General features: G+C 34.0%; 1 protein-coding gene across 6 annotated transcripts in view; it reads left to right on the forward strand.

The window, feature by feature from the left end:
• Positions 1-26051, forward strand: part of LOC144433749 (vinculin-like) — a 71542-nt gene extending 45491 nt beyond the window's left edge. For all 6 annotated transcript variants that reach the window (XM_078122108.1, XM_078122110.1, XM_078122111.1 and 3 more), the window contains 4 exons: positions 9816-9931; positions 10984-11107; positions 21591-21681; positions 23626-26051. In XM_078122108.1, coding sequence (XP_077978234.1) covers positions 9816-9931; positions 10984-11107; positions 21591-21681; positions 23626-23792 — 498 coding nt within the window. In that variant the 3' untranslated portion in view covers positions 23793-26051. The remainder of the gene's footprint in view (positions 1-9815; positions 9932-10983; positions 11108-21590; positions 21682-23625) is intronic.
• The last annotated feature ends 594 nt before the right edge of the window (positions 26052-26645 follow it).

The raw sequence follows: 26645 nt of genomic DNA on the forward strand, positions 1-26645 counted from the left end.
CCTCTTTATTAATCTTGTTGTTGGCACCCCCATCCAACCCCCCACCCCCTCACCAATCACCATCCTCATCCTTCCATGTTGCCCCTACAATCAGCTAGCCAAATTTTTGGCCAACAAAAAATGAAATGTTCATGAACATTGGTGGTTTGTTATGTTGTAGATCCAACACAAATAGGGCCTTATGGTCACGTAGACCTTTAGTACATTATGGCCACATCCACTCCTTCTGTAAGCCAAAATGTGTTTGGTTTTAACAAGATAAAAGGAGCTTTCAGATTGGGAAATAAGTTGCATGATAATGGCGTTTTGTGGCCATGTGACTGTGAGGGCGTGCTATATATGAAAATCAGATCAATAGAAGTAGAAGTAAATGCTTGATATTAGTAATTATTACACATCCCATTGTGGATTAATATTAACATTTGGGTGAAAGAAAACACTGACAAAGCTAGAGGAAAAGTTGGTCCTAAACAAAAAAGGAATAACCCCTTATGTGATATTATTACATATGTACCAGAGATTACTTGCACTGGTGTGCACACATACTAGTGGTATTTGAAGCCCATCAAGGTGCAAATCTAGTCATTGACAAAGATTCAAGACATTTTGTATTCATTTATTTCAGATAATAAGCTAACCACTCATGACTTCACTGGTTTGTTAACAGTTTATAATAAAGTGAGAAAGAGGTATTGCAATCATTTCGCTTTCCTGGAGACTAAAAGTAATTATAGCCACCTCCATTGATATTGTCACTTTTTTTGTGAAAGTATGGCACCTGAATTTGTCGCTCATGTCATTAGAGATAACAGTTAGTCACAGTGATTACTGTATTAGCACATACTAATTATGAAGCCTATATTCAAGATCACTTGTTATCCACTTCAATCTTCAGAGGCTTTTTTCACACATTAATATCAGATCCCCTACTTGTATGTTATCCAATCAAAATGCAAATCACACACAGCATTTCCACGAAGATAAAAAAATAGGCACGTACATCGATTTCCTGGAATTTCTCATGCAAAATTAAACGATTGCTTTTTGTATTGTGTTACATATTAAAGCAGTGTGTGCTATCGTAGGATGTGAGATGTCCCTAGATTGTGAGTGAATAGCCAGACTTTGAAGGCAGGAAATCAAATCCTAAACAAACGAAGTTATCAGTTGATAAACCTGTAGTAAAGCTGGGTACATTAATCTATGTATCTTCCCCAGCTCTGCACTGATTTCAATCAGTAATGAAGCTTATTGTTGCCTTTGTGTGTGTGTGTGTGTGTGTGTGTGTGTGTGTGTGTGTGTGTGTGTGTGTGTGTGTGTGCGTGCGTGCGTGCGTGTGTGTGTGTTATCACACAATAAAATACAAACACACATCAATCAATTGTTTAATTATACAGTTGCCAAATTCTGCTTTTATTCTTACCAGCGAAACTCTTACACTGTTATATGAACTTATCTTTATAAAAAAAACACACACACACAAACCACCGTTCATTTTCATATATGGAAGTTGGTTTGATTAGCTGTGATGTAAAAATCATAAAATGAATTTATATCAGTTCATAAATTGTTAGTTTATAGATTGTGACAAAATATATTGGTGAAGGTGTCAAGTTTTGTTGTTCGTCATGACTGGGAGATAAGGGAGAACAATGATAAGGACAGACGTGGTTAGGAGAGTGGTCATAAAATGATGTATAATGCACCTGTGACAGGCAGGAAATGAGATGCTATGGTTACCAAGCTTTGGATAATAAACAGTGAACAAAGAGGAAGAAGAGAAGAAGAAATGTTAACTCTTAGATTTATAAGTGACTTAGGTATTATTGATATTATCCAAGGAAACTATGAGTTGTGTCATGTGTACTGATGTAAAGATAATCAGGGACAGTAGGAGAAGGCAATTATTTAGCAAAGAGTGTACTTCTCCAGCACCTGTGACTGGCACAAAATGGTGTGTTGCTGAGATTTCCTTATTAGGAATCTCCAGGGTCACAGAAAGGTCATGTGGTTTTCCTTATTTGCCAACTCCAGGGTCTCTGAAAGGTCATGTGGTTTTCCTTATTTGGAATCTCCAGGGTCACTGGAAGGTCATGTGGTTTCCCTTATTTGGAATTTCCAGGGTCTCTGAAAGGTCATGTTGTTGTTTTTATTTGGAATCTCCAGGGTCAGTAGAAGGTCACCTGTTTTTTTTTGTTTTTTTTGTTTTTTGTTTGTTTGTTTTTTGGGTTTTTTTTTTTTTGGTGGGGGGCAGTGTTGTTTCTGTTCTGTCACAAAGACTGTCATCCATGCACAACAGATGGAGGTATTGAATTTTATACTAGAACGGTTGCTATGCACAGCTCAATGACTGCCACAAGCAACGGCGTGCATGCATTGTATTTCAACCTTGTCAACTGTGTTTGGTCTGTTGCCATGGTAATGATAGGATGGAGGTCAACTTCGCAATCAGTGTGTGAGATGTTTGTCTTCTTTACTACTCAATGCCATATGTACATTAATATAATTTGATTATTTTATTCTGCCCACGGTTGCTTAGTTTAATTAAATTTGAAAAAAAATCAGTGATTTATAAAATACATTATGCATATTTAATTATTTCTTGTCTGGCTGTCGCATTTTGCATGTCTTCTGTGAAAGCTCACACAAAAATTAAATTACACTGCAGAGATCGTGCTCTGTTAATTTTTCTGATATTTGAAAGCGGTATAACACAGTGTAAGGTTTTGTCAAGACATAATTTTGTCATGAACTGTGTCATAAACCACGGAAAAGGACAAGTATCATGTTTATTTGTTTTCCATTTCTGAATCATTAGTATTTCAGATCAGTTTGCGTCAGTACATGCTGCAGGCATAGAGCAGTTGTAAATTATTCTATTTGATCTTTTTGTTTGTCAATTTATAACCTGTGTCAAGAGGACCGTTGCTGTGAAACCATGAAAAGGGCATAGGATTTTATACTGCTGTCCATTTGGATAGTTCAATTACATAAATTTATGAAGTTTTACAATAATTTTATCAAATGAAATAAGGTGGGGGCAACCAAATATATTTAGTCACAAATAAAATTCTTCGATTTAATAAAGGTATTGATTAAATTGACTCAGTGCTTGCCACACACATATACATGATATATGTACCCAAGATTGAGTACAGCTAAATTTATTTGCTCGTCAAATGATTTTATAAAACCTTTTTTTTTGAGTCACATTTGGTGAAAGTTGATGTTCATAGTTTATTTCTTCTCTTGTAGTCAGAATACTTTGATATGATTACATTTTATACAAAAATCAGTTTTATCAAACATCGTCAAAACATGTGTCACATAGTACATACTTTAGTGATATGGACTCTGGGTTCATAGTTATGAAAATTTCTATCCACAGAGTCAAAAAATTTCTTAGAAGTGATTCCTAAATTGTAACCGACGTCTCATCATCATCATCATCATCATCATCACCATCATCGCCATGGGTGTAATATTATGGGCTACATGCGTCAAGTTCAAGTATCTGACGAAATTAACTGTAAATTAGTGTCTTATGATTTCTACATCTACACATACAAATGAGTTATTATATTTCTGGATGTCGAACATCAAGAGTAACTTTAGTCTTGACATGTAGAGAAAATGACATGAAATAGACTCCATTTTAAAGGGCCAGTGGCCAGCTTTCCACACTGTTTAATTTTAATACTATATACTGTAGATATTTTTGGCACAAGAAAATTTTACGTTTTTACAGTCTTCAGCTAGTTCTCAAAAAAACTAATTTTTACTAATTACCAGACTGGTACATTGTTTGCATGTACAAAGAGGCATTTTAGTCACTACTTATTTCTGTATTTGTTGTCCAGTGAAATAACTGAAAATAAGTATTTAGGGAAAATTTTCATGTTTAAAGTATTAGATATACACACGTTGTCTACTAGTATCGTATTCAAGTGAAAAATTAATGTGAATAAGTATAAAATATCAGTATAGCATTGACGGATATATTCAATGGGTACATTACCTTCACACTCCTGATTATTGTAATTTATGGGTACAACCATAAATTATGACATTAAACTTGGTATGTCATTAAGGGGTGATGCTACAACTCTCATACTTTAATAATAAGTGATGATTTGATATGTTTCAGTTAGTACAATAATGTTCTGTGATTCTAAACAGCAATCAAAATAATACAGAATTTGAGAAAAAATTTCCAAGTCTGTTGTATGTTGCTTTAATCTTGACAACTATTTTGCTGTATCCATACCCATATACTTGGTAGAACTTCAGAGAGCTAGAGAATATATTGACATGAGATAACTTCAAAGACTAATTTATCTAGTACTTACATAAAAACGTATTATCAGTACACTTGTATTTTATGTTGATGTATGTATTGAAATGACTGTATAAGTCGATCCTCTCTATAGCATTGGTAGGTCTATGTAATCTGATTCTACATTTTTCTATGATCGTGATGCCAGTGGCAACGTTTGTGTGTACCCAAAATTTTATCATAGCATCACTCATGTGGTTTGTCTAACTGCTATGCCATAGTTGTCATGGTTACTAGTAATTATTAAACATGTTTCAGTCAGTAGAATAACATTGTTCATTTCTTCATACCAAAACAACAACAACAACAACAACAACAACAACAACAACAACAACCCAGAAGAATTTTCAAAACTTGCCTATGGCCCTTTAATCCAGCTGTTCAAGTATTGCTGACGATCATTAATGAATTAAAATATCAGTATATACCAGACTATGAATTCAAACGGAAACTAATTCAAGTGAAAGAAAACCTGAGCTCAACAGCAGTTATTTTGTCATTTTCATAGCAGACTTTTCAATAAAGTGATAGAAGGAAATTTCAACTTTAATACAGAAAGGAAAGACATAATCATTAAAAAAGAGAAAAGCACACATATCAATTTCAGATGAAAAACTCATAAAGTGTGATGGAAATTTGAAGATTTGTACCAAAATATTTCTATAGACTATTTCACGAGGTAGCTTAAAACTATAATATAATATTATTCAGGCTAGATAAAAAATGGTGTTTCACGTTGACCTGTATCATTTTAAAACGTGTACTCTAGGTTACCAGCTGTGGAGACTCCAGACTCAGTTACCAGCTGTGGAGACTATTTCATTCGTATTGTAAAGGTAGACACAGAAAGGGGATTTAACTAGTTATAACCAATATGGATATAGACTCTAGAATTAATTGGATTTGACCTTCAGATTTCTTTCTGAAGAAATACAACATGCCGGCCATCAATCTTGTGAGTTTTCCAGAATTACGAGCCGAGAAGACATGATTATTTACACCAAATGAATAGCGACATTAAAATACACTGACTGTACACTGTACATGTTTTCTAGGTAGATGTTGGCAACTTTAATAGCTGTGGCAAGCTAAGCACGGCATTTGCTGTGTAGATTTGACAAATTTTACAGCAGTGCTAGTGACAAGCCAAGCATGGCATTTGCCATGTAGATGCTGGCAACTGTCATGGCAGTGGCAAGATTAGCATGGCTTTTGTCGTGTACATTGTCAGTAACTTTTACAACTATGGCAAGCTAAACATGGCATTTGCTGTGTAGAGTTTGCTAATTTGACAGCTGTTGCAAGCTAAGCTTGGCATTTGCCATAGAGATGTTGGCAAATTTACAGCTGCAGTGGCATTTTCTATGTATATGTTGGCAACTTGTATGTCGTCATGAATGAAACAACCACAATTGTGTCATTTGGTGATTGTAGAAAGTATCCCATAGAGTTTATTATGTCTCTAATGTTAACCACATAACATTAAATCATGATTGGGAAATTACAAACGTGACAGTAACATGTATGACATTTAGCCATTTTAAAAGGAAAGCATTTATCATACAGAATAGTTCATAATTACATCAACTTTTATGATAAAAGCCATTAACACAACAATAGTAAGCTAAGAGGTGAAAATTATTTCCCCGGTGTAATGCTGTGTTGCTAAAGTGGCACTAGCCTGGAATCCAGCATGCAGATGGGATTTTGAAATTTGGTTTCCCCTCATGATGGGAAAAACCATATTTAAAAATCCCCCATCTGCCTTGATTCCAGGCTACAGTGGCACAAGTTGAGTTTATTCATTTTGGGGTGAGATTCTATGCTGCGTATTTAAAAGTCACTTGAATGTAATATTCTACTTAGTAACCAAAACATACATAACTGTTACTTGGAATTTGACTGTACTCAAACCAGATATGAAGACATAACAGTTAACCGATGATGTAATTTTGGATACATCCATATTAGACTATTAATATTATTCTAGAATCGAGATTTTGTAAATTTTCACTTGAGTATAAAAAAGGGTTTATGAACTCAGCATGTGCTACTTAAATTTACATTATAAAAGACAAAAAAGGATAAAAGACATAAAAAACTCAATATGGTTTTTGCTACAGTTTTAAGTTTTTATAATCATTGTTTACATAGACATAAAATTTGTCTATGTTTACAGAACAAATGCCACATTTAGCTTGCCACCACTATACAAATACTCAAAGTAAGCATACCGGGTATAATTACGGTAAATCAGAGTTCCACCTTTAGAGAGTTCTATCTCTTGTTTTTTCCCTCCAAGTGAATAAAGGTGGTATATATATTTTACACTGAATAAAACATTTTGCCAGTGAATTAACATCTCAAGTAGATTTCATTTCACTAATGACAACAATTATATTAAAATGTGAGGAGATAGAATTTTATCACTCCTCCTGATACGACTCTAACACTTTCCTTTTTATCAAAGCATTCTAGGCAAGTCATTCTAAGATGTGTTCGCTGATGTAGAAGTTAATTAAAAACCACAAAAGCTGTAAATTTGAACAGATTTTATCAGCATTTTTGTTCAGTTTGATGAGTTCTTTTGTACAACCTGATAAATCGTACATAATCTGATATATTATAGTCCAGATATTCACAGCTAGGTTTATGCTTACAGATCACAAATAGTGATAAAATCTTCTTGCAGTGGTCCAGTCTGTGACCGAGGGGCTTTTTCCGTTCATTCAATATACATTTTGCACTTTCATATTATGTATAAACTAGATTTTATGAAAGAAGTCTGGGTCAACAAAGTACACTGTGTGTATCATTGATGATAGGTCAGCCATCTTGTATTGAAGAGACAAACAGACAGTTTGACAAAGCCTGTCAACATGAACAGGCGAAATAGTAATCATACAGGGATAGGTGGTAAGAATCATTGGTTATGTTACAAGAACTATTTATTACTATCATGATAGGCATACATGTAGTTTAGTGTACTTAAATATACTTAGTACTTTAGTCTGTTTTTTTCCCCAAAATTATTGGTAACTAATAAATTATGTCATGTTATTGTATATCATGATTTAAGTATGACGATGTGTGACTTTAATTCACGACATCTAGCTTTCTGTACAGCAACTCAAGTCAGTAGCTATTGAATATTGGAAACTTGAGTATATATGAATACCCTGTACTGGAGACTACATATTCACTAGGCAAATTTTCTAATCCAAGAAAAGGTGTGCAGTTGTTAAAATGCAATTCCCAGGAATTTCGAAATATCTGAGTTGCTATCATTAAGTTCACGGAACCTCTCCCCATTGCACTGAGAAACCTATACACTATCTAGCAAATCCTTTTATTAGAACTGTTTGATATTTGGTATCATTTAATCATTAGTGTGCTGTACATATGGGAATCATTAATTATTAACGGTTGTATAGGGTTGCCATGGTGATAAATGTTTTTCAAAACAATGAAATTTGACTCGTACTACACTCATTAATTATTGGAGGATTTCTATTGAACTCATCCTTAGCAGGACTATTTTTAACTTACTTAAATTATTATTCTCAATATCATTTATTTGCGCCTGTAAATTGTGTCTAAGAAATGAAATAAAGAGACAACTGTTTCCATGGGAATTCAATTATGGATGATATTCATCTCAAAGGATTTTGTTGGTAGGTGGGTGCGAATTGTAAAATTGGTCATAATTTTTTACACGATAATATGAAAAAGAAGTATTTTTTGTATTACAATTAAGTTGAAGCCTAGTACAAAACACACATGAGTACATGTATATATACAGGTTACTAAAGGGAATATGATTAGTCAGATCGTGAAAATTTTGAAAATTGAAAAAATAATGTAGCGTCTAGACTCAATGTGACACCACTACACAATGTCTACCAAGGTCAATCAGTGATGTCTTAAGGCCTCATTTACACAATTCCGTTTTCAAATGAAAACACAACTACATGTACTCGTTATGTTTGCACCCACCATGCACACAGAGATGACAAGGATGTGCATGAAAATGTAACGATTTGAAACTACTATAATTGTAAAAAATGTACATGTACCAGTAAATGGATCATTTTGAAAACACATGACAATGCATTAAAATGAAAATGATATTATTGATTTTAGCATTTTTATTTGAAAACGCCATCTTGTAAATGCAGGCTAGCCTTAATTACAACAACAACAACAAAATGGAAAAGATTTGCCTACAAAATACTGTGGGTTTATAGGTAGGGTAGAACATGCTGTGTAGAAGCATCATGTATACTTGATTGATATACCAAATTGCAGTGTTTTGATACATGTAATAAACCCCAACATTTGACTCCCACAGTTTTGTATTTCTAATATTACATCAGTGAAACTCTATGCATTAGGCCAAATAAAAAAAGAAGAAGTTTGTTTCTGATAACCCAATCGACCCTAGTTTAAGCCCCTAACCCTAAATATTTTTTTTGCATGCAAAAAGGTAAAATGGTAACAATTTGCTTCTATTTCATGCCTTTGACACATCTGTGGTCACTTAAAAAACAATTGTATTCCAGAAAGAAACTCAGGTAACAATAACAGTCTGTCTGCAGTATTCCTCTACTTAACTTATTGTCTTCATTACTTCTTTTACAATTCATCAAACGCCCACAGAAGTATTGTGACTGACACGAGGATCTTATTTTGGGGTCAAAATAATTTTTACAAATTTAAGTTAACTCAAAACATGGATCATGGATCCAAACTGAAGAATTATATTTTGTATGGAAAATATAACTTAGTCCTAAACCATCAATATGAATGATAACATTAGAGAAGGACAAAGTAATAATTTAAGATGGTTGGTGGTTGAGTCTATCCATCTATCTAATAAATTTATATAGCGTCAAATATCCAAAGAAAACAATGTTCAGTGGCACTTAGAGTTAGAAAGGAGATGAAAAAGCTCACTGAAATATGAGTGGTTAGTTTGTGTACCTCTTACCAATGCAGTCTGTGTTCTGACCTACCATTGATTTGGCTGGGATTAAAAATTGAGCATATTTGTATGTTATGCTAATAGGGTGAAGCTAAATTTGACCCTAGCGAACAATGCAGGTTTTCTCCAGGTACCCAAATTTCTTTCTGTTTTAACAGTGAGGCAGTAGGGAACTGTACTGTACAATCTGTAGGGAAGTAGGGAACTGTACTGTACAGACTGTAAATCATTTTCTCAAATTGATGTGGATCAATACCAGTGTTATTGCATGCACTTAGTATTCATTACCTTGATTATAAAAATCCCTGAACTGAGGAAAAACAATGGCAGAAATACTGAGAAAATACAATTAATAGAAAGATAGAATGGTTCAAAACTTAGATGTATTTCATCAAAGGAATCTTATCAGCTGATAAAGTATATCGCAGAAATGAAGACATAATAAAATAATTCAAAAAAGATTTTATTTGAATTTGTTGTTCTTATATATTGCAGAGTGCAGCCTACTCGCTTCATGTGGAAGCTCAGAAATGGTCCAGCAAAGGTAATGAAATTGTTGCAGCAGCAAAGAAGATGGCTTTACTGATGGCAAAGATGAGTCGGTTGGTGAGGTACGTCAATGAATCCCTGTAGAACTCCTAATTCATTATATCAAGCTGTGTGTGTGTTACCACCCTAATTGCATTTTCATGTCCTGATTATAATCATTGATCCATTTTCAGCAAAGAGTGATCCATCATTATTGGAAAATGTCAATATTATGCACCTATTGTTTGCATCCACATCTGCAGTCATTAACCCTCCTTTGCCTAGAAAATATCCCTGCTAAGTGTAGTTTGAAAACATACATCATTGACCTTCAACTAGTACAATGAGTTCAGTGAAATTGTAAATGTCATATGTGGCTAACAACAGCTCCAAGTCAACACAGCACTAAATTGGCTTGAAAGAGCAAATTGCTGTAGTTGTTAGACTATTACACCCAAGGGTGTGTATGCAAAGACCTTCATTACATGTGCTTTACGATATACTATTTGTCCTTACTGCTATTAGTGACACCTACCATGTATAATTTCCATTTTAGAAATGTTAATAATGCCCCGTTCAGCTCACCTTCGTAGTGATATTGCTTTTACCTGCAAATTTACATGCACTAAAAGTTAATGGGTTTCAAAAGTGTCATAACTTTGGTAGAAATTTACCCCAACGCCATTCAGCAAACATCACACCAACTTCACTGCCCAACATTCATATATGCACACATACATGTACATATTTTAGGTATGCATGGCCGTCCATGTGCGTGCATACTTATGTACATTATGTTACATACATACATACATACATACATACATACATACATGCATTCATACGTACGTACATACATACATACATACATACATACATACATACATACATACATGCATTCGTACATACATACATACATACATACATGTACTATCTACTTTCATAAGTACCCATGTCCCCTAAACTTTACACATGCCTTAATAATACTAGTGAACTCTATACTAGTGTTATTCAAGTCCCTAACCATTTCAGTATAGCATAGGCCATCATGGATATGTTCTGAACAATAAGAGAAAGCACGTAAGAGACTAAAATATCCTGGAATTCACTCTAAATCATGTTGTTTGCTCACCAGGGGAGATGGAGGCTCCAAGAAAGAACTGATTGACTGTGCCAAGGCAATTGCCGTTGCTTCAGGAGAGGTCACTCGACTAGCACGGGAAGTAGCTAACCAGTGTACCGACAAAAGAATGCGAACGGTAGGTGTTTCCTTTTCTTCAAACATGTTTGGTTTTCATCTAGGCATGGTACCAAGCAATAAGGACATGACAGTTCAGTTCTAGTCTATTCATACCTGATGTGTTCATACAATGCTGCAGTCATCAATGAAACACACGTAAGTTTTAAGAGGTAGAAGATATGTCTTTTTAACCATAAAAAGATCCCTAAGATGTGGTATATGGCAAAGACAAGCTTTTTCCTGCTGTGCCAAAGGTTTTAAGATATACAAGATGGGTCTATTTAACCTTATAAAGCTCCCCAAAATCTACTATATGGTAACGACAAGCTTTTCCTGCTGGGCTGAAAATCAGTCAAAATTTAAATGATAAAAGTTCACACTGGTATTTGAAAATACAGATTTTATAGTCAGTTTATCATCATGTAAACCACGTGCTGTGTTGTGATATTGTAAAATGAGTGGTGTTTTCATGTTTGTACCATTTCGTGTTCATTTCCATGTCCATTATAACAGTTTTGACTGTTAGTTTCTGGACGCCAAACTATTTCTGACAATGAAATGTTACCTTTCTGTCATTTAGCTTTGGTTTGTAGACTTTTGAGCAAAGTGTAAAACATATGGTGTAAAGAAAATTTATGCAAAAGTGAACATTCAGTCATCGCACAACTAAAACACAAATATTGTATTCTACTCTAATAGCTTGTTTTGTTTGGATTATTTACAACTTGATGGTGTGATATTCAGTACAAAACATTTCATACATTGTAAGACTGATTTTGCAAAAAGTTCAGAAACAGAGGATGGAAGTCTGGTTAATCTTGGATATATTTCCAGACCAGACATTATATTTATTATAGGGAAAGTTGGTAGAAATACCCATTGAGATAATACAAACTCTGAATGCATTTGTTTTGGCTTAAAATCTATTTTAGCTTTTTGAGCTGAGACAATTTTTGCACCAAAAAAATTGTTGAAAATGGAATCACTTTCACAGATAAATTCTGAATAAACATGGGCACATGTATGAACAAAGGCAGATATATTTCAAATTAGTACATTTTGTCACAAAAGTAATTTATAGTTACACACTTTAGTTGAAATCTTTTATCTACCAAAGTAAAGTGGAGCTAAAATGTGAGAAATTACCTTTCTGTGGAAAAATGTGTGTGTTAAACTAAGTACAATCTCAGTATGTACCATTCTGAACAAAAACACTGAATACATATATGTACATGCTGTACTTTCTTCTCAAACATCTTAACAAGTACTACTGTAGCATTTGTAATGAATCAGATATTTTTCTTACTATGCATGCAGAAGTTACCCTATCTACTTGAAAAGGTAGATTTGGGAGGTTAAGATGGCATTGCAGGTTGTTAATGAAATTAGTCAAACATCTTTTGTACAAGAAATTACATCAAAACAACACTATCCTTCTATTGTGAAAGAAATCCAGCCAGTCATATCTCATCAAATAACTCTTTTCAAGCAAGCATAAAAAGCCAAAGATCGTAGAAAGAAACCAATTTAGTCACATACAAAGACAGAACATGACCCTCCAACCCTTCAGTTATGCCTGCTTAATCTGTGTATTGTGATTATCAAAAACGAATGCTACTCTATATTTTAGATCGTGATTTTGATAGAATTTGTGATATGAATTCTGTACAAAAATGTGATGAAATTTGCTGTGGATTATGCATATCTATACATTGATTGAATGAATGGTAGCCAGTTTTGTAAGGCATTGTCTGTTATATAATAACCAAAAGATAACTTCAAGGCTAGAATAGGAGAAAAGGAAAGTGTAGATTTCCAGAGAAAAGATTACCACCCATTTTCTATGTTTTATCCTTCATCTTTCATGTAGATAATTATTTGAAAACATGCATTCACGTCACACATTGTGTCAGATTTAGTTGATGTGAGGGAAAATATCAGCACTAAACGAGTACTAAAATGGCTTCTCACTTGGACTCATTCTGACCTGGGCTTTTGCAAGGAGTGTGTTATACAAAATATAACATCCATTATATTGAATGGAAAAAAAGATAAAATGTAAATTGTCAAATTTTTCAGGACATTCTGCCACATAGTATTTCTATACTCTGTAGTTGGCATAATCACAATGTTGAATCACTCAAGGTAAAGCTGTGTGTAGTCAGAAGTGTTTCTGTTCAGTAGGTGACATCTTCCTTATTTCCTGAATCATTTCACAGGGGTACCCACTAACATTATTGTATTTTGCCTGAAAATCTGAGCATAATCGACTGCATTCAACCAACTCCCTGGGGATTAGATACTCTATTAAAAGATTGATCCATTGCTAATGAATCTAATTCAAGTGGTGCACTGGACAGGGTGACATACAATTGCTTCTGAATCATTAACGAATGATTCAGTGTTTTTCTAGACGAGTATAGATTATAGTGACAGTATGAAAACTTGCAAAGTTACATCCAGTATACCCTCTAATGATAGCCAAATTTTGATGTTGTGAGTCAAGATGATAAAAACTGTCATTTCTTCTGAATCACCACATAGTAAGAGATAGGGGAACACCAAATTTTGACGTGTCACTAGAAATTGTGGGCATCTGTGGCACGTCAAATTGGCTTAGACCTGGTTACACTTCATTGGTCATTTTACTTACGGCATATTTAGGGGTGACATCAAAAGCTCGAATTGTCAAATAAAGAAAATGACCTTTTAATTTCTTCAATGTGTGCTAGACTTGCCTCCATCCTCCTTCACACTAAATTAGCCACAATAGTCACCATTTTTAAGTTTCAAATCAGAGATAGGGTAAAAGTTATGTCATCACTAGAGATTTTCCCATAAATCCTTGCAGGAAATCTTGAAAATTGCCTACCACATATTCAGTGCAGTGGAGCTTCTTTGCAATGTTTCAAAGATGAATTAAGTTAACAAGGTGCTATTTTATCACCCAAAACCATATTTAAGTTGTTAGCCAGTAATAAATACAACATACTTAAGCATGTAGAAATAAGCGTGACTGGAATTTTCTTATTATCAAGTGAATTTAAAAAATGAAAAAAATGGATTTCCATTAAAGTACATGTGTCACGTACAATGATGATAAAGTTATTTTACAATGTGCCTTCTCCAGAACAAACCTCTGGGCACACAATAAAGAGCAACAATGAAAGCGATATAAAAAACATTTCAATATAAAAAGATGCACTAACACCAAATACTGAAGACGAATGAACCACTATCAGTTTATCAATGCAAAGGTACTTTTTTAAAAAGCCTGACAGAAAGATGTATGTGTGTTGAAGTAGCAGAGATTGAGCAACAGATAGCCTCAAGTTGAAGGACAAGTTTAAGATAATGATCTGTTATAAGTATACAATAGACACCGGTGGAAAGATAAACAACAAGGCGGAGCCGCGTTGTTTATCTTTCCACCAGTGTCTATTGTACTTATGCCCGACAAGTTCACAGGATGGCAGGATTAGTCCATCTCACCCTTGCTAGACTAGATTAAGATAAAGTACACACTGTCTCACCCCTTGCCACGCTAGGTGATGATAATAACTGAGATAAAAGTGTACACATTCGGGTGAGGACACACACAGCATGCAGTGTTCACGGCGAAGAAATAAGCCATTCAACATTCACAAGCCCTGATATGACTGAACAACGAGACGCGTCTAATATTATAGTGTAGCTCATCTGAAGATCTGTGTAAAATTCGTTTTTTAAATGTTTACCGTTTCTTTTGAATGGTAACAGTTGTGCCCTTCATCCTTAAACCCTTACTGTGCAGTCACTATTCCATTCATGGTACAGTAGTATGACTTATTTTTAATACTACTCGCCACAACTATTTTTCTCCGTAATTAAGTTCTCCTCGTAATTTTGGCAAATTATTTTGGTCCGGGTCGTACTCTTGCATTTCATTCTTGAGACCATGGAGGCTCCCCTTCTATACTTCCATGTGCAGGCATATGGTTTTTGACTTTGCCGGACTGGTTTTACTTGAACTACAAAGGTCAACCCAATTCACACCTTCTAAGTTCCCCTTTGTCTTACACTATCCAATACTGATAAGACTTCAGCGGCAACTCAGACAAGGAGGTGGTTATAACCCGCTACACAAACTTTAATATTAGCTCCGGTAGAGGACTGCTAATCCCGTACATGTCAAACAATGTGTCAACATTATGACAGATAAAGGGCATAAGTACCTTTTATGACTAAACATACTATTCTAAGATGTAGGGGCGGAGTAATGATCCAGAGACATATCCTTGTCGGCATAAACTTCTTTGATATTGAAATTTCAAGTCATAAAAGTTATGGGGATAATTACAATTTCATGATTAATATGACCATAGAGCTTTGAATTTTTGGCATTGTAGTGTAGTGAAGTGCATATAATAGTTATATTATAATGTTGTTCTCTTTACCAGCATCAAAGAAACATATCCGTCAATATTAGATGCAGTATGTATTGAAGATTTGATTGCCTTGTTTCTCTGAAAACATGGACAGGAAATTACTAACTTGCATTATAAAAACTGTTTGTGAATGTCATAAAATCGTTTACCATGAACTTATTTTTCATTTTGCGGACTAATTCATTGATTTTGTTGGGAGGGAGGGGGCTTGGTGGTGGTGGTAATGCTGAGGTGGGAAAGGGGGGACGGGAATTTAGAACCCTTTCCTTAGTGTTTCAGTCTATACCGTTATCATTATTATACAAAATGTTGTTCCTGTCTCATGCAATAGCTGTGGAAAAAGAATTCATCTGTTGCCATGGCCTAGTTAGTCCCCGCGGATGAAGTCCGGAACGGGGACTTATGGATTGGGTTCCGTCTGTCCGTGCGTCCGTCCGTGCATCCGTCCGTCCTCCGTCCGCAGCTGTTTCTTGGAGATGCCTGGACCGATTTTTTTCAAACTTGGTACAGGGGCAACATACTATGGCATACATATGCACGTCAATTTGTTTTATGATACGATCCAATATGGCCGTCTATTTTCCCTGTCTAGAGCCATAACTCAGACATGCTTTAACAGATCTCATTCAAAGTTGGTATTGCGACAGTGTTCTATGACATACATGTGCATATTCATTGTTGTCATGATACGATCCAATATGGCCGCCTAGCAGCCATTTTGTTTGTGAATTTTCATGTCCAAAGCCATAACTCAGACATGCTTGAACAGATCTCATTTAAAGTTGGTATTAGGACAGTGTTCTATGACATACATGTGCATATCCATTTTCGTCGTGATACGATCCAATATGGCTGCCTGGCAGCCATTTTGTTTGTGAATTTTCCATGTCCAACGCCATAACTCAGACTCCATTTTCATCGTGATATGATCCCCCATACCAAACCAATCCTTTATTGTTGGAGGCATATTCCATGTCCAACAAGCACACACAACATATCTAAGTCTGTTTGTTTTAGGTTCACAAATGTTGTTGCGTGATCAGAGGAGTGATAATTCCTTAAAACCCAATTATAGCGGGGACTATGTCATTCTCAATGACTTGTTCTTTCTGTGTCACACGTAGGAAATATAGATAATAATATATGATATATGCCATGTTTCACTTAAAATGAACCCTTTTCAAAAGACAGCTTTTCATCATAATTTTTATTTGACTATATGGTACGAAAGTTGAAATTTTCAGTTTTTCTTGAGTAAAATATCCTGTCTGGCTGTATTTTACACAAAATATCAAAGTTTGAAATTAAAGATTCAAAATGTAGTCAGTTAGAATAAATTGAAGAATGAAATGTAATTATTGTATTATTTATTGTAATTATCAGAAGTCATCATAAGGCTATAATTACAGCCAGTAAGACAATTTTCTAAGGAAGTAGCTTTTTAGTGTAGAATAGTATTATCTTTTGCATGGGAAGTTAAATCGGTGCCACTTCATGGATTCATTGATTGTCATTCAACGTCCTTGATCCATTTGCTGAATCAGCCTTCAAATGAACTAGAGGTACTTCCTGCTGTACCTGAAATTGAAGCATAAACCTTTTTAAGCTATCAGTGATTAGAATCAGGAATGTGTACTTCCTGTCAAAGGAACTTTCAGAATATCTAAATTTTAGTTACTTTCAGATGATTGCATCTTCACAGTTTGCTCATTGATGATAGGAATTACTTACAAGTTGCAAAATGGGAATGTTTGCTGAAGGAGATATATACATGTATATGTATATAATATATAATTTATATATTGAGTGATCAAAACTGATGATATGGCAAGTTGTTGTTGTATTGTTTTAATACTTGATACATGACGGTAGACCATAGGATTGGAGTCTTACAAGCTAAATTAATCCAAAATCAAAGTGTCCCCAGCCTGCATTAGCTGTAACTGGTTTATTAATTTATCAATCAGACAACCAACAATATTTTCTCTTAAAATTGTTAAAATACCAACAATAAGACATTGTACAAGTCAATTAGAAGTCTATTTTATCCATATATAGTACAGTAATAGATTGAAATTATGATTCATTGGATGCTAATTTTTGGGTGTGGACCCAATGATCAATTTTGATTGGATATATTGCACCATACTGTGTATACTGCTACACATATATATTTAGGTGCTTCAATACTATACAGGTGTACAATATTATGATTAAATCAGTTTCCAAAAATGTTCAAGTAGCAGCTTATGTAGTTTTAAAATTTATGTTGTGAAGCCATGAATTGAAAACGAGCGTAAGATTATTTAGTTTTATTGGATAAACTTCTTTATAATTTCTGACCTTGTCTACATTCTTGAATACCCAAGTGTAATGTATTAATGCATGGTATGAGAGGAGAAACAGAGGACACTTCGCCCTGACCCTGAGTGCAATTGTGAGTTCATCGACCCAATCAGCTCCTGTGATTAAGTATATAATGGTTAAGGACACGCCTTGTGTCCTAGAACTAATATGAGCACAGATGTGTACGTGAGATCACAGGTACTGAAAGATGCTATTACACTTTGTGTTGCCAAACTGGTAACCTCCAAAGCAGTGTGTATTTCAATGTCAGATTTCTATGAAAATGAAGTTCCATCTTTCAAAGTCTGACAAAATAAAAAATTTGTTGATTAATAAAATTGTTTCTTTCACAAACTTAATTCAGGGAAGACCTCCAATTAAAAAGATGGAATCGTTAGATCAGCTGGGTATTACTAATTGTAGTGATTGAATTGTCAATACTGACATTGAAAATGAAATGAACGTGCATGGCAAATTTCCAAACAGATTTAGAAAAAGTGTGATTAACAGATTAAATAAATGACCACTTAGAAGGACTTATTTGTATTGTTTAATGCTTTCATCGAGGTAGGAATTTTGTAGTTCATGCAGTTGTCGGCACAAGACTATTTCTTCTTTACTTTAGGGTAAATTCTGTAAAATATCCTGTCCGATCTTTGTACTTCCTTCCGTGGTTGATATGCCAAATTTGTTCTGTCTTTTGTCTGGCTGAGTATTCTACTTTCAATTAAAGTCACAGAACAAGTAATTTACTTAAATTCCAACAAATAGAGTCAACAACAGAACAAAAAAAGGTTAAGCTCACCTTCAGAATATTCAAACCATAACATAAATTTGTGATATTTAAAAAAAATGATTTATTGTACAGCATTATTCAGGCTCAGAGAATATCAATTTTCTTTTGGTAACATTTAGCATTTGGAAAAAAGTGAATGATATCAGTTTCCTGGAAGAGAAGGATATTATTAATGCAGAGCACTTAGCCATATGAAGTGCGTAGATGACATTACTTCCACCTTTAGGCATTCACAAGTCTACGGTATACAGTTAGTATTTGATGTGAATCACTTAGTTCTAATTCCATTTGCCTTTGTGAGTATCATTGAATCTATTATAGAGAAAAAAGAAGAGGTAAAGAGCTGGTGTGAAATGATTTTTTTGCACCTTAAGGCAGTTATCTGTTGTACAGATTGTGACTTCCTTAGTCTGAGATTTGACTGTGTAAATTTAGAATTGAGTAGATGTGTGCTGGTTATAGTTTACACCAAGGGCAACCCCCAATAGAAATTTTGATTCATGTGCAACATGCACGTCAATTTTGTTATTCTGTATGAATGTTAACATGTTTTCACAACCTGTCTTAATTTATACAAATGTATGTACATTTCATGTTTGTACCAGTCTGTTGGAACTCTCCTATCCTTGTCCAGATGTTATTTGATCCTTCTTTTTTATTGAAGGTTTTCCGAAAGACTTGTCCTGTTGAACGTTTCTATTCCTGCCCATGTTCCATGTGACAGACATATCTAGTTTTAGCAGTTTTACCATGATCAAACTGGTTAAATTAGATAATCATACCAGATATTTGTGAAGCTTTCCATTTCACAGCATTTCTCATTTGATATTTCTACCCAGTTTATATATCTTTTTACTCCTGTCAGGCTTCCAAGTGAAAAACCTTCTAGTTTTTGCATAATTTCCAATACAGATACGAAAACTGTCAATATAAAAAAGAGTGTGGTGAATGTTATATCACCACTGGAGGTTTTCCCTTAAATCCAGGGAGAAAATGTCCTGAATAACTGAACACATGTTGAGTTAAGTAGGGCTTCTTTACAAGATTTCAATGTTAAATAAGTTCATAGCTGTAATCATTATTAGGCCAAATAAGAAATAGTGTGTTTCCAATAGCCCAATCAACTCCCCTGGCCCTAAACCATTTTTGGCATGCAAAAAGGTAAAATGGTAAAAATTTACCTAATTTCCGTTTATGCCTTCATGCCCTTTGCCTCATCTGTGGTATCTTTTTTTTTTTTAAGTACCATCTGCATACTTAACTTTTAATTGCCTTCATTTATTTCTTTTACACCTCACCAATTGTTACAGAAATTTTGTGACCGACAACTGTCATATCTTGCAGTCGAAGTAATTTGTAAAAATTCAAAGTAAATAAAATTCTAACCTACCTACCCTATTTTCTGAAGTCATGTTATTTTGCCTTTAAAGCCTAAAGGCCCTTAGTGTACTAAGAAAAGGTAGAATTAAATCTGACTGGAATTTTCCATTAAGTGAAACCTGCATACTCTTCAACAGGCAACACACACTCACACAAAACCTTACAATAAATACTGCACATCCTTAAATAAGTCAATTCTTCTTGTATAGAACTTGCAAGATGATCAATCACCAGTATATCAACACTTCAGATCTGTGTTTTTCTTGTTCTCAATAGTGATATTGTCCTCTTAGCCACATTGTAATTCATCTGCTGTAGCTTCCTGTAATAAGATCTCGTCAAAGAATTACTAAGGATATTATTGCAGGTGTATCAAACATGAATTGCCAAGTAATATCCACTCATTCGTTCTAATTTTTGTAACTCGGATAGGATCATGCAGTATACATTGATTCACACATTCTGTACTGACGAAACTATCTGATTGACAACTTACTGCCGACATTATGTCTGAACCTTTTAAAAAATCAATGTTTTAGAAATCGCTTGACAAGTGCCAGTCTCACTAATGAAAGAGAGAGAGAAGTCTATCAGTTTCAAACATTGTAAGGTGTTTTCTGGACACTATACACTTGATTTCTCATCCCTTTGTGTTATTGCATGTTACAACATGGTGTTGTATCTTGGTGTTCTTTTCACCAGAAGTGACATTTTCACACTTTTTCGGTTTTAAAATTGCTGATATTTTGTTCCAGTAACATCACTACAGCTGTATTACCATTAGTTGGATATTTTATGTACAAAATTAAGCATGTCATTTCTGTATATTGCATTACATATGTATCACATTGGATTGTTATTTAGAAGGGGGTTGTTATTTAGAAGGTCTCGGTGAACAGTTTAAGCTTTAGACAGGGGTTGAATTTTTAGAAAATCGTGGGATTAGATGTCAGAATGTATTACAGTTCAAACAAGAGTGTTTACCAGAAGACTACATAAGATATATATTTTATGGCAATGTTGATCATTTGGCAAGTTGAAGTTTGCTGTTTTACACTTTTACTGCAAACACAGCAGGATTGTGATTGAAAAGAGAGGTTTGTTTACTTTCATTTGGGCATTTTAGACTCTCCTCATATAGTCTTCTGGCAAACACTCCCTCTAAAATTGTACCTCTTTCATCAAGCTCTCTTGAGTGATTAATCACTTCGATTCATCATTCGTTGCTGCTATCTATCACAATCAATACTTTGTCTTGTCTGATGTGTTTGACTTTTCTCACTTCCTGGGAAGGTGAGGGGATTATTCCAGACGTGTCAAAAGTAAATTGTAAGGAAAACATCTGTCTCACAATTTTTTTAAAAGCTTTGTACTCTTAGACTGCAAGGTTTGGGTTTACAATTGCTGCCTAATTAGTTGTTTTTTTAAACATAAAGCTGAAAAAAAAATTGGCATGTCACGAGGCTACAGTTGTAATAGCATACAACTCAACATCTGTTCAAGCTGATATTTGTTAATCCATATATTTGATAAAAGGCTGTCTTTTCTTCCAGAATCTGTTACAAGTGTGTGAACGTATCCCGACAATCAGTACCCAACTGAAGATATTATCCACTGTTAAAGCTACCATGCTTGGATCCCAAGGTAAGCAGATTTTTTTTTAACTTGTGGAACCCATCTTTATTATAAGGTACACCCTACTTCATAACAGTAACCTAAAAACCATATAAAAGTTATGGTTCACTATGTTCATTCATTTGTACAACCCATAACACCGAAGTAAAACGTTTTCTGTATGTACTATAATTGTTTATAGCAATCATATCAACTATAAAAGTATACTGTTTCATTTGCTAATTGACCACATTAGGAAGGCCACATGGACTTGTAAATAAACCAATTGAATAAAGTATACTTTTACACTTGATATGAATTCTATAAACAAGTGTAGCACACACAGAAAGTGCTTTACTTCAGAGTTACTTGTAGATATACTTGGAATCAAGTTAAAAGTTAGATATTCAGGGCTCAGCTCACATTTATTCAATACCATTTGCCAAGTTTTAAGGAAATTAGCTCATAGGATTTAACACTTTTTGAAAATTGGTGTGACATGGTGTTTATGATGAAAGTAATGCTTCCTTTCAAATTTATGAATAGTGTGCACAAACTTGTAAATATACAAATGAAGTACATGTACAACGATTAAGTACATTTGAAATACATCACAACTTTGCATAATTATCATATTTCACTGTCGCAGCATATGACTCAAATTTATTCTTATCTTTGTCAAATAAAAGTTAGGTCATTAAAGAGTCATTGTACATAGTCAGAGAAGACTTAGAATCTGAAACTGACATGGAGATATAAAGGATATAGATCTATTCAACCTGTATAACTGAAAGCCCTGCGAACTTTGAAAGGAAAATTGAATTCCATATAAGTAGGAAATTGGTGTAAATTAATTAGATTATCTGTCAGTAGAAATCTGCAAAGAATGTATTAACAAAAGGTAAAATTGAGTGCTTCTAGGACAAGCTAAAAGTAAAAACAGCCGTTAAATGTTAATGTACATTTTATTGTGTCGATTCTTGACTTTACGTTGAATTTGATCAGGTAGGCTGTATGTATATTGAAATGGAATCTATCCTGCTCAAATCCCATTAATTGAGGACTTCAAGGCTAGGCTAAAAGTAAAAACTCCTGTTGTGTCCATTCTTGACTTTATAATATGACCAGGTGGACTATAGCGTAGTACATGTATGTACATTATTTAAATGGAACCTGTCGTGCTCAAACAGCATGTTTTGAGGACTTCTAGGCCAAGCTAAAATTATAGAATAACCTTGAAACTTTTAAGTAGTGTATATTATATTTTGTTGATTCTTGATTTTCTTTGAATATGACTAGATGGGCTATAGCGTTATGTACATGTCATTCAAATGGACTTTAATCCACTCAAACACCATGTATGAGAAGTTCAACGTTTATCCTGGGCCTAAAATGTTAATATACATTACATTATATTATGCCCATACTTTATTTTTCTTTTGATATGACTGTGTTTGTGTGTGGTGGGGGGTGGGGATTGTACTATAGTGCACATGTCATTTAAATGGAGTCAATCCTGCTCAAGGGCTAAGTTCCAACATTTAGTATCCCTGAAATAAGAATAATGATATTAAAAAGGCTATGTAGTCAGAGTTAACATCTCCCATATTCGTTTGTATGGTTGATGCTGTATGCAGTTCCACAAAGTATGAAAGTATGAAAATATGGATGCATAAGTCATTTCAGAGTCAATTGTCAAAGATAAAATAGTGTCTTCTGGTGATATAAGGCTTCTTTGACTTCAGAAATGTCAAGAATCATGACATTTATCATGCCAATTAAATTTCAAGGGACCAATTTAATCAAAAAAGTGGTAAGAAGATGCCTTTGGTATGTTCTGAGAATGTGAATTGAATACTATCAGATGGTTTGATTGAAAAGATTCTTGGAAATAATATGGAGCATATGTTTGATAAAATTGGCTGATGGCTTTCAACAATTCCTTATCATATTTTTGTGCCAACTGTATATTAGATTCTGATGAGGATCAAGAAGCTACTGAAATGTTGGTTGGAAATGCACAGAATTTGATGCAGTCTGTTAAAGAAACCGTCCGTGCTGCTGAAGCTGCCTCTATCAAGATCCGTACTGACTCGGGACATACCATGAGATGGGTGCGCAAACGACCATGGTACTTGTAAAGGGAAAGTCTCTGAAAGAAAATATGAGTATGTGAGCGAGGAGGGAAAGCCTGATAAATCAAGTTTTTTTTATAAGAAGAGAATGTTTCAGCATAAGCTAAGAAATTTCTAGCATTCTCATTTTGAGAGGAGGATTAGAACACTGAATAATGTATAACACTGTGTCCATAAGGTTTGTCTTATAACACAATCTCATATGTATTAGTAAAGATGAAAGCCAAAATTTTAAGTGCTGCTTATAAATACAAGCATGTCAGATAAAATTTATACTCATATAGTACCATACCTTGATCATACTTTTTTCAGCAGTTTAAAAAGATTTTTTTTTAAATAGTCATTTGCCAACTTTTTCAATTCATCTTCCATACTATGTATTGTACCGATCATATTAGCCAAATTGACTGCATTTCAAGGTACATTACATTTCACGTCCCATTTTAAGACTTCCATGACTCCAACCTTTTTTTGTTAGAGGACATTGTCATTGCTGGGCAAAATAAGTGACAAAAAAATAAGATGGTGTTTCTTATGTTTGTGAGGTTCAGATTTAATGCTTTAGACATTAAGTTACAAGGTGCAAATATTTGGTAATATCAGTCATTTTAGATATTGCCACATACTATAGTATACATATATAGTGTATTGTTCTTTGAATTTGTAATTTTTACATGATTATTTGCTTGAAAACCATTCAGAAATGTAACAGAATTTGATAATGACATATTTGTTTGTTGTCAGTGTTGATCGGATGATTATGATAAATGAATATTACAAAGGGTGAATCATACACGATATTGACAATTTTGATTTTGATTTTTTTTGCAATGGTTTTAAAGAATGATGTGAAGCAACAGTGCAACTATATTGAGGGGAATGGAGAAAGCTTTATAATATTGCTTCTCACAATGTCCTTTAAAGAAATCGAATGACTGATGAATACACATTATATGGAATGATTTTAAACATTTTAGCAGAAGTCATCAGAAGATGATATTGCTTTCGAATCATGGAGTTGCACCAACAAAATAGTTAGTCGAGAACCTGCCTATTTTGTTTAAATAATGAACCTATGTTTAAGTTGAAAACATTGCTGTGGTATACAAACCAGTACCACATATGGAAGTAAAGTAATATATGAATGGATCTTAAAAAGAGCATGGCTATTGTATTAAAATGATGCCTTATTTGGAAGTCATGTGGCCTTATTTGGAGATTATGTGACCCTAAAAGTTGGGTTTTGAACAAGGAATTGTATCACTTAGACAAAGACAAAAACAATTATTGTGCATGCCTTTCAGCTGATGATTTGAATATGGTAAAAAAAATTTCTAGAGTTAGAAAGACACTGCTGTAGAACTGAGTATGGTGCTATTTTAGTTTCTATTGTTGTGCAACCACATCAACCTCTTTAAGAGAATACCGAATGTGATGAGATAAAACACACATAAGCTAACCTCTTCTATATAGTTTTTAGAAAAGTATGAAAAATATATCGGCTAACAATCTGTAGCTTTTTTATAACATGACCGTATTTATTGGGTAGTGAACACAATTAGCTTGTGTAGTCTTTATACCTTTGAAGTAAGTAAATTTTGACAATAAAATCAAAATATTTTATAGTTTAATGTGTATGTGATCATAGTATTTACATGTTTGTGAATCAAAAACATTCAGATCCTTAGAAAATGTTTTGTTTTCCAACTCATTTTTCAATACTGCTTAAGAAATTTCATGATAATTCTTCTATTTTCGTTGTCACAATTTGTATTTTTATTATTTTGCATGTTTAATCACCAGTCCAATAAATGTGTTTTTCATACCACTAACATGCAAATTTTGTCTTTGATAAAGAGACTTGTTGGACCAGATAGTGTCTTATGGACCTTGTTGGACCTGATTGTGTCTTATAGTAGCACTATTTAGAATTTAGTGAAACATTTATAAATGAATCAGTATTGCTTGACACTGAAGTGAACTTGAAGATGAACCTTGATAATTTTAATGAAAATAAACAAAAAAAATACAGTTGACCGAATGTACAGTCTTCCAAGAAGTAAAGCCCTAATAAAATTTGTATGGCTCTGATAGCATATAGCTTGTCTTTTTTATGGGAGTGAGGGGAAGTTTGATAATTTCCTTGTAACTACACAATATTAGAGTTTAGTGCCCAACAAGTAACAACCAACTATGTGTCTTACTTGTTAGTCATTACTATCATAATACATTCTTTTGATATTTGTCATTGCCATGTTACAATTGTATAATGCTCTGACAAAGTATCTTGAAAAGATTTTGGTCGACATTGAACACCTAGACAAGGGTATTCGTTTACACACACACACACACATGCATGCATGCACGTGCACACACACACACACACACACACACATGCATGCACGTGCACACACACACTGTTTTATTTGGCTTTATTGCCTTGATGCAAATCTTTCAATAAAGTTTAATACATAACAAATTTCTTCTGCTTGACAACATGTGTGAGATACAGGTTTTTTTATTATGAATAACTCCTCACTCTTGTGAGAAAATGACAATGAGAATTTTTTTGAAGAAAAAAAATGATAATTATAGAAAGTGATGGTTTTGCATGAATGTAGAATAGCATTCTTTACTAATGTAGTGGCAAGGGTAATTTTGCAATCACTGTGTTAAAGTTGCATGATCTTAGTTCATATACACTTGTTTTTACTGTTGTGAAGCTACCCACATAGAACCTTGAGTAACCTATTCGACGCATGCCATTGATTGCAATGTAAATCATCTTCTGGCATGTTAGTGCAGTGGTTGGTATAATAGGAATTTCCTCGCCATGTTCGTATACATATGCTAAATTAT

The sequence above is a fragment of the Glandiceps talaboti genome, chromosome 4 (assembly GCF_964340395.1).
Source record: "Glandiceps talaboti chromosome 4, keGlaTala1.1, whole genome shotgun sequence".
NCBI lineage: Eukaryota > Metazoa > Hemichordata > Enteropneusta > Spengelidae > Glandiceps > Glandiceps talaboti.